This window comes from Crocodylus porosus, unplaced genomic scaffold (genome assembly GCF_001723895.1).
Source record: "Crocodylus porosus isolate Cpor-Errol unplaced genomic scaffold, CroPor_comp1, whole genome shotgun sequence".
In the NCBI taxonomy this organism is placed as follows: Eukaryota; Metazoa; Chordata; order Crocodylia; family Crocodylidae; genus Crocodylus; species Crocodylus porosus.
In genome coordinates this window covers 134,446,235-134,464,380 of record NW_017728931.1, presented here as the reverse complement: position 1 = coordinate 134,464,380, position 18,146 = coordinate 134,446,235, and the positions used below count along the sequence as shown (strand labels likewise).

Here is an 18,146-nt window from a genome sequence, read left to right as displayed (position 1 = left end):
ATCAGATCACCCCTGAGCCTGCGCTTTTCCAGGCTAAAGAGTCCCATGGCTCTAGAAGCTAATAATAAATATTTCACTAACCCCAAAATAAAGTATATATAGTTTATCTTAATAACTAGATTTACATACCCAAATCCTTCAACTTAAAAGTAGTTGTGCAATAGTCCCTTTTGTATACATCAGAAAATCATATTCAACATTATTCAACATTAGAAGTCTAGTTTTATTGTTGAATACTTGGGCCGTCTGAACAATACAAGATAAAGCATTTAATTCTAAGCATGCTAGTAGATTATCCTTCTAAATACAGCCTGTTGACGCAAGATTTTGATTAATTCTCATCTGAATTCTGTTCTTTAGATCCAGTTCAGAGAGAAAGTGCTATGGACAGCTATTACGCTTTTCATTTTTTTGGTGTGCTGTCAGGTAGGTAATCTGCAAAAAGCCCTCTTATTTTTGTTTTTCTGTCCTGTTCTACATATGTTTGTCTTTCTCTGTCAGCTTGAATCTAGTATCTTTTGAAAAATTAATTAAAAGTAGCTTCAGCTACTACACCTCCTACTGGACTCCTCGTAATGTTTTTCTTTGGTTTTAATAGCTTTCCTCTTTATATAGGTATATATAATCTTACTTCTCTGCTGTAGGACAGACTCCTACACACAAAATACTGTAAACCTCCTGCACCAACCATCTCTTTGTCCTCTGACCTTTATCTGTCCCTGTTTTAAGCTTTTAGAAGCTTTGAAGACCTCTCTGATTGGCTATAAAAGAGAATTATACAAAATGGTAAAACTTCCTTCCCTACCTTCTGCCTCAACGTTGCAGCTTACAGACTGATCCATTCAGAGAAGCATGAGCTACAGCCTACTTTGTCATGCTATGAATGGACTTGCACAGTGTAGGTGTCCTAAATAGAAAGGAATACAGATTTATTTTGTGCAGTCAGTGTTAGTATTTGAAGAGAAAAATATTGAAATACATTTTCATAAGCACTGTACTGGTGTTGGGTTACTGCAGGGTTATATCTTTAGATTAGTGCAGGATTCTTCTGTATTGAGTGTGTATGTGCATTCACATCTATATAAATATTTCATGCAGTCTGCCTTGAGATGTGTTGATATTGCTGTGCATTTTAACAGATACCTTTGTTTGGAATCATGTCATCAGACTCGGCAGATCCTTTCTATTGGATGAGAGTCATTCTTGCATCAAACAGAGGTTAGCAGATTCGATTGTTTCTCCTCTCTCATACTGTTTCAACATGACCAAGCATGATGGACATACTATAAACATTAAACATATTTTTGAAATAGGTGATTTCATGGAACAGATGTCAGTAAAACACTGATTCTTTAAGGTGGATTGTAGTGCTTTAAATTCATGACAGTTGTGGTGATCTTGGAAAGTATCTTACCTTGAAAATAGGAGTATCCTTTGAGGAACAAAGGAGGTTCAACTTGAGCGAAGGACTCTTGGAAACTGTATCTCCTACCTGGAGTGTAGGTGTTTTGCCTAGCTACATGGCACTTCTCATGATTCCTTCTTATTAACTCCACTTGTATTTGTGGTGAGATTGAGCAGAAAGTGCTTTACAAAGACTTCTGAATTAATGAACAAAGTAATTGTACAGGTGGGGAAGCTGGGGACCTAGAGGTTAAGATGCTTGGCTGAAATCACAGTGTACCTGTGGCAGAGCTACAGGATTAGGACTTGTAGCTCTTCGTCCTTGCTCATCAGACTCTGCTGTCTCTCGCTGATTTGATCTGTATCCTCTTCAATTTGTAACAGTCTGATTCTCTAATATCATTTTATTAAACTTTGTCAGTAGTTTTGTGACTGTTAATGCAGTACAAGCAAGAGCCGAGTAACAGACTTTGTTAAAAACTGTCTTAATTTTCTCTCTTTGTACAGGGCCTAAAGTTAGACCTAAAGAAGGGTACTCAATGACCCAAAGTTTGTCTAATAGCTCTCCCAACTATACAGTCTAATGACAGATATCAATACAGATCCTTGCCCCGAAAGTTTATCTAAGTTTATCCATGTCTGAGACCTCTGAGTGCTACTGTAATGCAGATAATTGGTTTGCATCTACTTTTCTGTCTTTAGATAAATACAGGGTGAAAAAAATTATTTGACGTGGCCTGTTCTACATTAGACTTGTAAAACATGCCAGTACCTATACATTTTTCATTCTTCCTCAGAATTAAGATTGACTATGAAAACAGTATAAATAAACACTGGATCGGCCTCTGTCTGATTTTGCGCCTTCAACTGTTTGGTCCAGATTTTTGTATTTAAAAAACTTTTTCCACTCTTTGCTGATTCACAGAAAGATTTTTTTTTTCTTGTAAAGTCCTCTTTTGTAATGCTGGCTTTAAGCCCAAACATGAAGATATAGAAGGCTATTTACATAGGAGACAGGAAGGTTTAATGCACAGATGAGATGGGCTGTTTTGCACAGATTTTTACATTAGTTCTGTTCCAGTACCACCACAAACTGCTTCATCAGTTCTTAAAAGTTAAGCAGGGTTTTGTTGGGTAAATGTGCGCATTGGAGCTATTTAAGAAATGCTTTTCTGTTGAATGAAGTGTTCAAGTAGGTAGCACCTTGTCCTCAATGTTAGTGCTAAAACGATATTCTAGCAGGACATAGATAAAAACAAAAAACATTTAATGAACGTTTTACCCTCTTCTTGAGAAAAGGCAGTTTCATCTCGCTGTCCTTTCTGGATTCCAGTTGAGAGATTGCATTTCACCTTCCTAAAATCCTGCACTTTCAACTGGTAGTTCAGTGATCATTACTGCTGGCTTGGCAACCACTTGTAGTCTGCAGGTTTCTACCTGATGCTTCACAGAACGATGCATTTTCAAAAACCAAGTTGCTGAGGGCTAGTGCTGGTGAGAGGAGAGTAAAACATCAGAGAACTTTTTCCAGTAAAACTTAAAAATACTGAAGAACTGTTTATCCCATTCAGCCCCTGTAACGCATCAAATTTTGATCTTACTAAAATTTCATACAAATGTTCAAAGTGAAGGACTACAAAGTTTTCTTCGCATTGTCTTCAGGGCTACAGGTTTTGAGAGAACATCTTCCTTTAATGAGGATACGGCAGTCTTTTTGTTTTTCATAACTGTTTTAAAACCTCACTGGACAGAAAGTGCTATTGAAAAGATATGAAGAATTTAATGGCAGGTCAGAAACCTTTCACAAAGCCTGATACCTTTGTTGTGTGATCCTTTTTGAGGAGAAGGAGCGTGGTTGATAGGTTTTCTTAATTCTCCTTCCTCTTCAGGCACTTTGATGGAATTGGGTATCTCACCCATTGTCACATCTGGTTTGATCATGCAGCTGTTAGCTGGAGCTAAGATCATTGAAGTTGGCGACACTCCAAAAGACAGAGCTCTGTTCAATGGAGCACAGAAATGTGAGTAGTATTCTGGGTACAATTGCTACAGTTCTTGCTAATTGTGCTACCTGTGAGGGGTCCTTGATATGGTAATCCAGCAGCTGTCTTTAAATGGGTGTTGCTTTCTTGTTCTGTTGCAGTGTTCGGGATGATTATTACCATTGGGCAAGCCATTGTGTATGTTATGACTGGAATGTATGGCGATCCTGCTGAAATGGGAGCTGGGATTTGTCTCCTTATTATTATTCAGGTACGTCATTAGCTTGTCCTAATAGCATTTGGAATCCTCTGAGCCATTTACAGGTGGATGGAAAAGCTTGTTCCTCACAGACTGTTGGGTTTCTTCTCTTGGGTTGCCCTTTTCTCACATACTCTTTACTGCAAACAGCACCTTCTAAATGTATAATACGTGCATTTGAAGGGTGTAAAGTTTCTCAGAAGGGAGAATAGGCTGGTGGTGATTAAATGTTAAAAATGTTCCAAATAAGCAGCTTGACTTCTATCTCCTTCATCAGACCTATTAAGTATTAAAATAGAGGAACAGAAAGCTTTGAAAGCAGTACGTGCTGAATAACACTTGAGATGACTTCTGATCAAAGAATCCGAATGCTGCACAAAGAAATCTTGGCCTTTAGATCAAAGTAGTCAATACACAAACCTAAAAAGTCAACACAAGTCACATCTATGTAAACAGGATTTATTGAGCAATTGGATTACTGGAACCAATATGGAAAATTTGTGTAAAACACAGTGAAGCCGCTGGCCCTTTTATTGACTTTGGATAGAGGTGCACCAATATATCGGGCTGTATCAGATCGGCACCAGTAAAAGGAAAATTGACATTATCGGCAATCAACTTTTTTGGCCAGTAATGTCACCGATAAATGCTGTGTGCAGGTGCAGCATGCGTGCAGCCAGGAAAACAGCCCGGCACCTTGGGGAGCAGTGTCTGGCCAGTAAGTCTCTGGGGGAAAGGGGCATGGGGTGGGGAGTGGGTTGCAAGACAGAACCATGGGTGGCTTGCCTGGGGGACAGGAGGCTCCCCACTGCTGTGTGCACCCCTGGGAGAGGTGTGGGGGCCATGTGCCTCCTGAATTTGTGTGTGGGGCGAGGGCAAGCTGCCCACTGTGGGTTTGGGGGCTGTGCCAGTCTCTTCCCGGTGGACAGGCAGGAGCAGGACAGACCGCAGCAATGCTGGGAGGGGGGCTTTGGGATGGGCTACAGCCACCCCAAAATTTGCCATAGCCACCCCTTCCATTGCTGCCTGCCCCAAGTGCAGCCCCCAGCCTTGAGCCCACAGTGGGTAGCATGCCCCCCATGCCTGCCCCAGGGGGTGCAGGCCACAGTGGGGAGCCCCACCCCCTGCCCCACCCCAGCTGGGCAGCTCTTGCCCTTGCTCGGGCCCCACTCCGTCCATCTCTGTGGGGGCCTCAGTATGCTCCTCCCAACCCCTTTGCCTCAACAGACTTACTGGCAGGGAGCTGTTCTTCAGGCTGTATATTGGCTATCGGATCAGTATCGGCACATATGGCTGGTTAGCAACCAGCTGCCGGCATCAGCCAAAAAAAACTGTATTGGTTCTCACCTACATATAACGTTGGCAGATTTGCCTGTTATGAAGATAGAATTACATTCTTGACTCCAGTTTATTCTTGTCTCTGCTTACTCGCATTTCTTTCCCCACAGTTGTTTGTTGCTGGTTTGATTGTGCTGCTGTTAGATGAACTGCTGCAGAAAGGTTACGGCTTGGGGTCTGGTATTTCCCTATTTATTGCTACCAACATCTGTGAAACCATTGTCTGGAAGGCCTTTAGTCCCACTACCATTAACACTGGCAGAGGTACATGTGCTGTATAAAAGTGTACAAAGTTTTGCTGGGTGCATGCTATAGTTTCATTTTCTTAAACAGCAGAGTGGAACTGGTTTAGTGGTGTGCTGATTAGCTTCTATCCCTAGCTGTTCAGCAAAAGTAGAGCATTTTCAAATCCAGAAAATGCTGCTTTAAAATCTAGTGTTCGCTATTAAGATGTTTTCCCCAGATTTCAAACCTAAATTGTGTAACTGATCTTAGCAAAATTAGTTGGATATTCAGAAAAGATGGTGTATTTTGTATTTTCACAGGAGATGCATGTGATACAGTGGCTGCCTGTGTGTGATTTGTAAATCATCACTATATTTAATACTTTTTTAAGGTAAACAGGAAGCACGTTTGTTTGTCTGGAGGAGGAGGATTCTTCCCTTTCTCCCTTATGCCCTCATTAGCCATGGCCCTAATGTGAACTCAGCTGTATCCAAATAAAATCCTGCCTATATCTGTGCTAGAAGGTCATCAACTACCATAATGGGTAAATTCCAAATCCCAAACTGAATTTTTACTTTGATTTCTGGTATTCCTATTTATTGTGCTTTGCTGCTTCTTTCCCACTATCCTTTTTTTCCTCTTTCCACACTGCTCCTCATATCTCCCCTTTTCTCCCACATAGACGAGGGCGAGTGTATTTTGTCACAGGGTTAAAACTCTAGATTCTGTTATAAGGGACCGTGTTCTAAAACTAGCTTGATTCTGCAGACTGAAAGGGAGCCTTGCACTGCGTCTGTCTTGTTGTAAAAGGACTGCAATACACTATATATTATTATACCTATAAATCACTTTTGCAGCTGTAAATTCATTCTAGGCCTTATTAACTTGATATATTAAGCTATATTTTGCCTTAAAAGGAAAAAAAAGGTGTGGATTTTCTTTTTCCGTTTGCTTTACGCAGGAACTGAGTTTGAGGGTGCCGTGATCGCATTATTCCATCTTCTGGCTACCCGAACTGACAAAGTCCGTGCTTTGCGGGAGGCTTTCTACCGACAGAATTTGCCCAATCTCATGAATCTGATTGCTACAGTATTTGTATTTGCAGTAGTCATATATTTTCAGGTAAATGAAATGTGCAATCTACAGCTTGCTACAGAGCAGTTACTTATAGAAGGAAACAGACTCCATGGACTTAGACTGCTTACAGACATTTAAAAAAAACAAAACAAAACAAAACGGTGCTTTACTTTTAAACTGCATGTTCCCACGCTGAGCCCAGCACATGCCCAAACGAGGCATTGTATTAATTGGACCTGGCTCGCCCAGCATCTGTATGGATCAAGCACTTTAGCAGGGCTTTTTTGGTGCTTGTATTGAATAGCTGATTGGATCAACTTTAGAAAAGGTGCCAAAAAGCCCCACTAAAGCACCTGATCTATATAGATGCTGCAGAGCTGTGTTGAAATAATGTGCTGCCTCTTCCAGTAAAGCACCTTTATTTTTGTTAGTTTGTTTGTTTTTAACATCTCTAAGCAGCCTTAATTTTTATTAGTTCACTACTGAAAGAATGAATTGAAAAAGTTAAAAAATGAACCACCAAGGTGTTTGGCTTATAGTGGGTGGGTAAGAAAAATGTAATTGTTCTTATTCTGTGTACTACCATTTCATTAACAGGCATTAACAGTACCACTGTCTAATATATATCCCAGAAATTGTTGTGGCTGAGATGTACCCACATCAGGTATTTATGAGATTATTAGCATTGTTGTTAAATCCCATGTGTATATCAAGTATTTTTTTAGTAAAAATGTGTTCATATCCTGGAATTGAAATAGCTTTACTGCAAGCCTTAATGGCTCTGCAGTGGATAAAATATATGTACAACAGTATGGTTTGATTTCATGGGCAATTCTTGTAAGAGTACCTTCAGTCACAGCTGAAGACCCATGTTTCTTTCTAGCATGAGTGATACGTACAATTTTGTTCCTGAAGTCGTGAACTGACGCATAGTTTACTGGCTTAAAAGTCTCTGAATGTTCAGCTTCTGTTTGAGGAAATGTTGAAAATTGTACATTTCTGATCTGGAGTTCTGTGAGAGAGCAGTTTTGGAAGATTATTTCCATGTGGACTAAATACAATCTGTGGTTAGATTGGGATTTAGTGGCTCCTAATCCCATGTGGCTCTTGGTGTCTTTTGTTCAGTCTAAGTCAGGAAAATGCTTTGCTAAAAACAGGTACTCTAGGATGATCTTTTGAGATTGAAGGGTTAGGCTTTTGCATTAAACGCTTTTTTTTTTCAAACAAAATGAGTGCACTTGAAAGGCACACTTAGGTAGTCTGTGTTGGAAGTTCATGTAAAATGCAGAATTTGGGGATAAAATCCTTCTAAAAATCCTTATGGCTCTATCTAAGTCCAGCTGTGTTTTGCAGCAGTAGAGACATCAGGGGCACGTCCCTGTTGTACTAACTGCTGTGCAAACAAGCCCTGACCTACAGCACTGATAATCTAATGCCTCACTGTGTGATTTGTAATGCCAACATTGCAGCACTATGTGGGTGCACAAAAACCAGAGCAGGGGTGTAGGTTTAGCCGTGGTGGTGAAAAGACATAGGCAGAAAAGGTTCTTTGGGTGAATCTGATATCTTTTATTAGACCAGATCATGCTTTCCACCGTGCTCTAATGTTCCAAGTCAAGGAAACTGCTAGCTGTCTAAATGGTGAAAGCTACCAGAAGGAGATAGTAGCAAGGAAAATGTTTCTTAAAAAAAGTTACCTAATCAACTTATTTAGATCAAGGGTGTTAAACTCATCTGAGCTGTGAACCCCCCTTCTCCTCACTCCAAGCATACCTGATCCAGCGGCTGCAGTGTGGATCTGGGCCTGGCCAGAACAGGGGTCATATGCAGTGAAGTCTGTCCAGAGCAGCAGCTGCACTATGCAGTCCTGGCCTCCTGCTGGCCAGACTGCACCTGCCCCAACAGCTCCAGGACTGCACTGCGCATGGCTGCTCCAGCCACTCCTGGCAATCATAGGTGCTGCATGCAGCATGGGTCCTGGACTGCCAGGAACAAGTGCGGTGTGTAGTGCATTCTGAGAGCTGCTGGGAGGGTGCATTGCAGCTGCTGCTCTGGCCGGACTTCACTGCTTGCAGTGCCTAGTCGCTTCAGGATTCGTGGTGCTGTCTGGAACAGCCACCAGATCAAGTATGCTGGGGTGGGGGCTTGTGGACCAACCCTGTGCCACAGGTGTGTGCTGTGCCCTTTGTGGGTCTAATCAGACCCAGGGGCAGTGCCAGTGGCTGGATGGCAGGGTTTGGCAGGCTGTATGTTTGATACCCCTGATTTAGATTAATTAAATTCTTAGACACATGATATATGGTTCTTATGCATGGCCATTGTAGTGACAATACTTGGCTGAATCCAAGGAACATTGTACCAGAAAGCAAACAAGCTAGGCTATTTATTTTGGCCCCTGCCTTTCAAGTTTATCTAGTGAATGCTGTCTCTTGAAGAGTGCTTTTCTGATTATTCCTTTTGACTTAGAAAGTATAACGGGTATTTTCTAAATTTGTTTTTCAGGGATTTCGTGTGGACTTGCCTATCAAGTCAGCTCGATACCGTGGACAGTACAGCAGCTATCCCATCAAGCTCTTCTATACCTCCAACATTCCCATCATTCTTCAGTCTGCCTTAGTTTCAAACCTCTATGTTATTTCCCAAATGTTGTCTGTCCGGTTTAGTGGCAACTTCCTAGTAAACTTACTAGGACAGTGGGCAGTAAGTATTTTGTCACCATATTAGCTTTCATAATAGGTATTTAACTAGTGGGGAATGTTTTCTTTCAAGTTCATATATATAACATGATGATGAAGCCTTCATAAATGTGGGTTGGAGGTAACAACCAGTTGGCTCTTCTTTGTTTTCATGTAGGATGTCAGTGGTGGTGGTCCAGCTCGCTCTTATCCTGTTGGTGGCCTCTGCTACTATCTGTCTCCCCCAGAATCCATGGGAGCCATATTTGAGGATCCTGTCCACGTAATTGTATACATCATTTTTATGTTGGGATCCTGTGCTTTCTTCTCCAAGACATGGATTGAAGTATCTGGTTCATCAGCAAAAGATGTAGGTGTTCTGATAATTGCAGTTTAATACTATGTTTTCAAACTGCTTCCAAATTAGATTTGACTAGTTTTTAACCGATCACAGCTTTTACTTCTCAATGACTGAATATCAGCTGTTTATGAAACACTGCAGGTTTCTAATAGAAATGTTTCTCTAGGTTGCCAAGCAACTGAAAGAACAGCAAATGGTAATGAGAGGCCACAGGGATACATCAATGGTTCACGAGCTTAATAGGTAAGGAAATGCTGGTTCCTTGGAGTGCTGTTTTCTTGTATAATAAATGCTTGGATAGGGCTAGGTCAACCAAACCAGGTGTCCCCTGCAGAGTCACTCAGGCTGACTCCCACTGCAAGATTTGTTATGACCTTTTCTTTGTATTTGCACTTCTCCCAGTTTTTTCTGTTGCTGTCATGCTAGTTTGAGTTTTATCCAGGCAGACATGATAATGAACTTGCAGGGGTGGGTGTTTATGAAAAGAATCAAAGAGAAGTGCACGGGGCTTCCTCTTTAAACAGGAGACTGGCTGAATTTGAGAGAAGCCTCACGCAGTCCTTTAAAGGGCAGACATCTCAGTTCCCCAGGTACTCAGACAATTACTGTTGAGCTCTGGCATCACACTGCACCTTGCTCTGCATGGTACGCAGCACTGGAACTCAAGCAGTAAATGGTGTTTTCCCCATGTGGAGATAAGGGGATTTCTGACGGCACTTTCTTAATGGGCTTTTTTCTCAGAAATCATACCCCAAATTAAGAAACTTTCATATTTGCCTCATGGGATGTTTTGCAGAAAATTATTCTTATAGTAAGCTGTTTTCATTCTGAGAAACTGGAAGGATTATTGAGGTTTTTTCACGACTTATGTAATTCTTAATTTTTTAAGGTATTTAATATTTGGAAGATTCTCTCTAGTAAGTGCAGGATGGATATTAAGTATTGCTGTTATAAATGCCATTCACTTGGAAAATTGGAACCCAGGATTTTTCTCACACAGCCTTATTTGTAGATTATGTGAATGTCTTGCAGTCTAACCCAGGTCTTGGGGTTTTTTCCTCCTATGACATAATCTGTTCCAGTACAGTTCATGAGTGTATTGGTAGAAAAATGAGTTTTGGATGAAAGCAATTAATTGTGAATCCTTTCTGTTCCAGATACATCCCGACAGCAGCTGCATTTGGTGGCCTGTGCATCGGTGCCCTCTCAGTATTAGCAGACTTTCTTGGAGCAATTGGGTCAGGCACTGGCATTCTGCTTGCAGTCACTATTATTTATCAGTATTTTGAAATATTTGTAAAAGAGCAGGCTGAAGTTGGTGGAGTGGGCGCTTTATTTTTCTAAATGTCCCAATATGTAGTGGGCCGTGTGAAAGGGAGTGTTTTGACAACATGCATCATTTAGTCCAATAATGCTGTTTCCCCCCCTTGTTTTAAAGTGCTAAATGTCCCGTTATTGTAATGGGCATTGAGCAATGCCTGCGTGCAGCATCAGTACCAGCTGCCTTAAGAGAAAAGTTTACATTATCTCGTTTCAGTATCTCTAGTGTTGCCTGTAACGCTGGAAACCAATGCATCTACCTTGCTGTTCAAACACTACAGTGAGATGGTAAAATGTATCAGTCTGATATTGGTGAACATTTTTTGCACACGGCATTAAGATTTCTTTCCCTGTTTTTAGTAGGAAAAAATGTCCCCCGAGTTCAGATTGCCACGTGCCAGTGTTCATGAGCTTATTAAATAAGTTCTTGAAAGAATTTATATATAATCTATATTTTACATGAATTCCTTTTTGTACTTTTTTAACTTGCATTTCCCTATCCCTGTGCTCAGCTCTCCTTATTTCTTTGTGGTGTCTTCACCTGGGCACCTTTTTCCTCACCATGAAGGTGGACAAATATTTTACCAGAGACTGATACTCATCTCACCTGTGAACCGGTTCTGCGGAGGAGTGCTGTATGTGCAAGGTCCAGAGCACTTCGGTTCCTGGCTTGAGCTTCCCACGTGGCAGCACAGTAGGTGCTGTCATGTCACCAGGTTGGCCCAAACATTTTATTTTTAACCTGTACTTGTGCAGACTGTGCCACTGAAACGTCATGTCTACTTCGCTTTTGTGATTCTGAAAAAAGAAGCCTGGTTCCTAGAGCAGTGTTCATAGTGGGGAAATGAGCAGTTCCTGCTGCAGACTTATTTATGTTGTTGCCCTTGGCAGCAGCAGTGTAAGGAGTGTAAACATTGGACAATAAACTTATTTAATTAAACTCGTTCTGTGTCTTCTCTGTGCAAGGTGGTTTATTTCTCTTTTTAAAAACAGCATCTCCCCCAAATGACCTGATAGCGGCTAAATAGAATCACAGAACTGGAAGGGTCCTGTACGATCATCAAGCCTGGTCCCTTGCTGTGGGCAGGAGATCTCCTGCCACGGGCAGGAAAATGAACAAATGTTTTTGTTCATCTAAAACTTACGCACCACCAGAAAAGTTGTGAATTCATAATTAGGAGCATAGGATGGGATGGAAAGTTGGGTTCAGTCTAGCTTCCTTGTTACGGGCAACCATGTTGTATATCTACTTCATAAAGTGATCAAGGGCTCTGGAGAAAGCAATCAGCATATTTACCTGAATCCAAGATAAGTCTGAATTTTAGATGACCCCCCATAATTAGATTCTGTATATGGAAAAATTTTAATTTTGTCAGAATTTCTCAGGTATAGAAAGTAATTATTGGAAAATTGTCTGAAATTGTGTCCCCTTCCTCAAAGCAGTGGCAGGGAGCAGGTGGCCTCCTTGTCCTTTTCCCCACGCCTTTCTTCCCCCTGCAGCCTGCCTGCCCCAACTGGCACCTCCACTCTGCAGCCTCTGCTCCCTTCCCACCCCACCTGCTGCTGTGTTGTGCTCCAGCTCCATTCCCTCTCAGCCACACGGCAGCATCCTGTGGCCAGAGTTGTGCTGCTGCTGATCGGCTGGGCAGGGCCTCCATGTGCTCTGTGCCCTGGGAGAGAAAAGAGCTGGAGCTGGGGGGAAGAAGGGGAAGAGGCTGCTGAGGTGGGAGGAGGGGAGGGCTGGTGGGGCAGGGCAGCAGATGCTGTAGGTTGGACTGGTCCTTACCTGGGCTTGGGGCCAGAATCAAAGCCGCATCCTGCACCTGTCTCCCCTCTCCCCCCCCACCCTTGCTGAGTGGGGGTGGCAAACTTAAATCTTAAATTCAACTAAATAGTGTAGATGTGTGGATCTTCAATCATTACCCTACTGGCAGGCTGTTCTAGTTTCTCAGCTAGTTAGAAATCTTCTCATTTCCAGTCCAAGCTTATTCACGGCCAGATTATATCCATCTGTTCTTGTGGCGGCTTTGTCACTTGGCTTAAACCATTCTTATCTCTCTCTTGTGCCTGCTTTATATATAGGTATTGAGGTGTAATCATCTTCCTCTTGGCCCTGGTCTGTTACGATAGCTTCTCTGTTCTTCTGATCACCATCCTGACTGAGGTTATCTATTTGTTTCAGTTTAATCTTCCTTCAACATGGGTGACCAGAATTTTACCATGCTCTAGATGAGGTCTTAGTAGCGCCTGGCTACAATAGCATTCGTGCTTTGTTCCTCTTCTGGGAATTCCTTGTATGATGGTTCATAGTATCACCTTTCCTTTTTCAGCTAGATCACACTGATAGCTCAGAGTCATCCTGTGATGAACTAATACAGTGGTGCTCAACCCCTGGCCTGTGGAGCTGTCTCATGGTCACATCTGGTAGCCAGGGAGTAGTAACAGCATTAATTACTCCCAATGCACCAGCAATTAATACTGCTACTGGTCTCCTGCCACCAAATTTTCAAACCCAGGTGGAGCCCCACAGTTCAGATGACATGACCCCACAAGCCAAATTGTGTTGTCATGTGGTCACTGCAGCCAGATCCAGCATGTGGAGTTCAGCCAGCTCACACCTGCAGTCCAACCAGTGTGTAGGATCTGTCCTGGAGGGATTGAGCCCCCACAGATTAACACAGTCAAAGTCCTTATTCTCCCTTTCTCTTTGCTTTCAGTTGCTGAGTCCCCAGTTAACAACAATGAGAATTTTTACCATTGTTATTTCCAAATACAGGGCTTTGAATCTTTTGTGCTGTTGAATTTCATCTCCTTTCTACTACTCCATTTCTCAAGATTGTCCAGTAATTTTCCCCATTTTATTCTTATCCTCTGCCATTTGGATAAGGCCTTCCAGCTTTGTCATCAGCAGCATACCTATTTTGTGCAAATGTCATTAAAGGATAAAAGGAAAATTAACATTATTGGCCATCAGCTTTTTTTGGCTGGTATGGCTGGTAATGTACTGATAAGTATAAATGTTGCTTCTGGCCAGGGCCCCAGATGCTGCATGCATGTGCACAGCTGCAGCACGCCATGTGGCCAGGAGTGCAGCTGGATGATAGGGAGAGCAGTGCCCTGCAGGTGAGTGTGGAGGGGCAATGGGGATTGCAGAACGAGGTCCCCAGTGGTGAGGGAGGTAGTGGGACAGGCTGGGGATGCTGCCCATCCAGGACGGTAAGTGAGACCCAGGGCTGGGGTGGGGAGCAGGACAGAGCCATGGGCTGCTCATCCAGGGGGTGTGGTGGGGTAGGGTGGGCAGCTCTCCATCACTGCATGTATTCCTTGGGTGGATGTGAGCTGCTCGCTGCAGGCTCAGGGCTCTTTGCCCTGCTGCCTTTGCCCCAGGAGCCACACGCTGGCCACGTGTCCCGTCCACCTGGCAGTGCTGGTGAATTGTGCCTCTTGCTGCTGGGTGAACAGGGAACATGCAGCCAGTGTGTGGCTCCCAGGGCAAAGAGCCCTGAACTTGCAGTGAGCAGCCCACATCCACCCAAGGGATGCATGCAATGACAGAGAGCCGCCCACCTTACCCCCCACCACACGCCCCAGATGAGCAGCCCATGGCAGAGAGCCCCAAGCTCGCAGCAAGGAGCCTGCACCTGCCCTTGCCCCACACTGCTCCAGGTAAGTGTCCACATGCTTAAAAATGGTTGCGGTGGAATTTGAAGTAAAGCTGATTTGACAACCTTTACCTTCAAGTACTCCCAATGCCATTTGAAGCACCAGGCCACTGATCCCCTGGATGAGCTGCCTGTGGCTCCATCCTGTTCCCCACCCCAGCCACAGGGTCCTATTCATCACCCTGGCTGGGCAGTGCCCTCAGCCCCTGCCCCTCTCCCTCACTCTGGGGGCCTTGATCTGCCCCCACACACCCCTTCCCCTCCGCAGGTTTACCTCCAGGGCACTGTTCTCCACACTGCCTGGCTGCATTTCTGTAAATCGGTTACTGGATCAATATTGATGGATATGCTTGGTGACTAATTGGCTATTGGTACTGGACAAGAAAATCTTTATTAGCACACCCCCAGAAGAATTTTATCTTTTTATTTCTGAAGACTAAAATAATCCTGCATACTGCTAAGATCAGACTAATTTGTATGAAGTTGCCTGGAAAACTTGGTTCCCATTTTTAATTTTTTTTTTAAATACATAGGTATAGTGTCTTGTTTGTTTGTTTGGGTTTTTTTGCTTCAGTCAAATGGTACTCCTATTAATTGACTGAATAAAGTGCTTTGGACTTGTAATTTCATGTGCTGGTTCTTTTTAGTATTCTGGGATAAAGATTACTTTGCACTCCAGGCTTGAGCACATTTAAGCCCCCTATTTCTACATCGGATGTGGTACCTTTCATGCGAATATGCTCCTTCCTGTTAGTTATCTTGCTTTTCTCCCATGTTTAACATCCCTATTTAAAAAAAAAAAAAAGAAAAAGAAAAACCTAAGGCAAAGCCTTCATTTGGCTTTTTTGGACCATACCTCAATTCTTTACTCCATCCTCACTGTATAGTGGCCCTATTTTCTTTATGTCTTACACTTCTTGGTGATCAGAATTTCTTACATTCCTTGTAAACTGCCTGCTTATTCCCACTACCCTTTTCTAAGCACTGGGCCTAGATTCTTTATAACATTCCTCTTGTTTGGGAAGTAAACTTTAGTTAACTTTTTTTTTGCACTTCTGGCACAAAGAAGTATCAAGACCCCAAAACATACAGGTCCTTGAGCTCTTTAGTCTGACTTCCCTGCCTAGCTGCTTTTAATGTATTTACCTTTTTAAAAATGAAAAATACTAGTCTATCCACCTTTCTTTTAGTTCATCCTTTTTAAAGTGAATAAATTCCATAGCTGTATGGACCAACATCAGTTACAGCTGAAGTCACCCGAAAGTTCAGCATGTCTTTGATCTAAAATTGGGCTTTTCCCTAAACCACAGGAAGCTGTTAGACAATAGCTGAAAAGAATGAATACACCTCTTTTTTTTTTTTTTCTCTGAAGGCTTGAATTCTGTTTTAGGTTTTTATGTGCAAAATGATGCCATCATTGCATACCTGACTTCAGCTTCCTAAATTCCTTTATTTTTATGAGTCTTATTGAAAAAATTACATCATTCCATGATGGAAACGACTTGTGCCTTTATCTGCTACCTACTATGTTGTGATCTATCGTACTAGTCTTCCACTGATATATTTGTTAGATTGCTTCATGTTGCTGTAGGAGTAAATTTGTTGGGCTTCTGGCCTACTTGACTAGAAAAACAGACAGAGATCTGAAGTGCTGATACTGCTCATTTCTGTTGCATGTTTTGAGATAAGAAATCCTGCATGTCTTATTACCCTGTGGACAGATGTCCAATTAAGTAAACTTGTTTTAGTTTCTCCAAGGTCGTATTCTTTTTCTCTTTATCTGTCTTAAGTATAAAAATGCTTAAAAACTTAGAGAGGAGGAGGATTCATTTGAAACAGACACGTGGGCGATTCCCCTTGCTGTAGGAAATCCTCCCTGTGATCGCAGTATAGCCCTAAATAACGAAAAGCTGGCTCTGTCAGTTCTGATTCAACCACAATGCGAAGTTTGATTTCTTCCACGTTGCTATTTCACCTCAGTGGAAGTACAATGAATGCCATCATTTTAATTTTCTAAGCCCTATGAAAACAGAGGACAGCACTGTGCCTGGTGAGTCAATTATGTTCAAGGCCCCAGAAATTAGCTAAGAAAGAATCTGCATCTAGTAGATGAGGAATATTCAAAGCTATTGAATTCTGATCCTAGACCACTATTTCTTATCACTGTAACCTGCAGCCATATCATGCTCTTTGGCAGGTTTGCTTTGAGAAGGTAACGCCAGTTGCGGGTAAAGTTTGGCCCATGGGCTGGATTGGGTCCGCAGCAGACTTTGCTTCCCAGCAGCCCCTGCCTGCATTGCTGTGGCCAGCTTCCATGGAGACCTCAGCACCAGGGGCCATGACAGCTTGGGACCAGGGGTTCCAAGGAGACCAGCCTCTGACAGTGCTCAGCTGGGCGGGGGTGGGGGGGCTACTCCAGGGCTGGGATCTTGCAGTGGTAACAGTGTGGTCCAGATCCAGGGCAGAGCCATGATCCACTGCCTGCATGCCCCTGTCTGGGGTGTGTAGGCAACAGTTCTGTTGGCTCTGGCTCCAGACCATGCCATCACCACCTCTAGATCCTGGCCCTCTGCTCAGCTGTGCCCTGCCAGCACTGCTGGGGCCGGTCACCATGGAAACCCTGGCCCCACTGCTGCTGGGGTCTCCATGGAAACTGGCCACAGCAACATGGCCAGATCTGCCCTTTTGCCCACCCTTCACATATACCAGCCTATGACTCTGTGAGGCCAAACCAAAAGCATTAGTAGTGTGAAAAATCCACTCTGATCTCAGAACGAGAAGAGATCAAGGCCTTGATTTGACATAGATTGGATTTTCAAAGCTAACTGTGATTTTTTGGGTGTCAAACTTAGCCCCTTTAACAGGCTGATGACACTTTAGAAGGGGGTGACCATCACATGCCATGCTGGACAGTCAAACCATTAATAGCTTTGACATCTTTGTCAAGGATGTAAAATAAAAGACTTGATCTCTGGCACTTTTTATACATCCGTCTCCTTTCAAAATGTTGCTTTACAGGGTTGCCTGCATTCCGTCTACTTGAATTCAATACACAACCTTTAAGTAGGATGTCTGCTGTACTGTTCTACCACAGAAGTGGCCATATTTCTGTGATGAGATTATGTCTGTGTACCGTTTCAGCATACTTTTGTGAAGTATATTGGGATAGAAAGTGTTTTAAACGTACTGCTGAAAGGAGCAAGAAAAAATGATCTATTCAGACAACTTAAGGGACATGATTTTTTTTTTTTTTAATTCTAAAAACAACAAGATTCCATTGACCAGAGTTCATGTATTATGTAACAACTGACTTCTTTATCGTCTAACTCTAGGTCAAAGTATTTGGAGAAATTACTGCCTGAAATATAGTTGTTTATATGTCTGTATATAGATCTACAGAACTTTTCTAGTATGAAGTACTGCTTCTATATCTACCATGATCACTTGAATCACATCCAAGTTTTCAAGATCTCGTACCACACAGCATTAGAACTTCATAAAAGGCACTTCTAAAGGCTTTTCTGTTGCATGTTTCAGTGCCAAGGCATAGCTATAAAGTCTGGCATCCACTACAATGTTCTCTTCTGCGTTTAGCTCTGCAAAAAAGTAAGAATGTCAGAAATACACATAAAGCAAACAGTGAAAGATATAAGGTCAATCCATTCATAAGTAGTACAGAAGCCTCACAAATTTGCAAAAAGATGGTAAGTAAGAAGATAGATACTTCAGCCTCATAAATTCAAAACAAAATGGAAGGTAAGTCTATCAAGGAAGCTGTCATATTTCTACTATAATGATACCCTTTTTAAGTTATAGGGAGTTGGATCCTAAAATGCATGGTTA

The 18,146-nt window shown here is 42.5% G+C and overlaps 2 protein-coding genes across 6 annotated transcripts in view; one reads left to right on the top strand and one right to left on the bottom strand.

The window, feature by feature from the left end:
* SEC61A2 (Sec61 translocon alpha 2 subunit) overlaps positions 1-11,594 on the top strand; it is a 16,568-nt gene extending 4,974 nt beyond the window's left edge. For both annotated transcript variants that reach the window (XM_019543699.1, XM_019543698.1), the window contains 10 exons: positions 361-426; positions 1,140-1,218; positions 3,294-3,425; positions 3,548-3,657; positions 5,094-5,247; positions 6,170-6,330; positions 8,788-8,985; positions 9,139-9,330; positions 9,488-9,564; positions 10,479-11,594. In XM_019543699.1, the coding sequence (XP_019399244.1) occupies positions 361-426; positions 1,140-1,218; positions 3,294-3,425; positions 3,548-3,657; positions 5,094-5,247; positions 6,170-6,330; positions 8,788-8,985; positions 9,139-9,330; positions 9,488-9,564; positions 10,479-10,665 (1,356 nt within the window). In that variant the 3' untranslated portion in view covers positions 10,666-11,594. The remainder of the gene's footprint in view (positions 1-360; positions 427-1,139; positions 1,219-3,293; positions 3,426-3,547; positions 3,658-5,093; positions 5,248-6,169; positions 6,331-8,787; positions 8,986-9,138; positions 9,331-9,487; positions 9,565-10,478) is intronic.
* The window catches only part of NUDT5 (nudix hydrolase 5), a 34,748-nt gene continuing 19,770 nt past the window's right edge, over positions 3,169-18,146 (bottom strand). For 3 of the 4 annotated variants that reach the window (XM_019543703.1, XM_019543702.1, XM_019543704.1), the window contains one exon: positions 17,530-17,899. In XM_019543703.1, the coding sequence (XP_019399248.1) occupies positions 17,790-17,899 (110 nt within the window). In that variant the 3' untranslated portion in view covers positions 17,530-17,789. Of the gene's footprint in view, positions 3,288-17,529; positions 17,900-18,146 lie in introns of those variants that run through there. The other variant, XM_019543705.1, reaches the window with a different exon arrangement.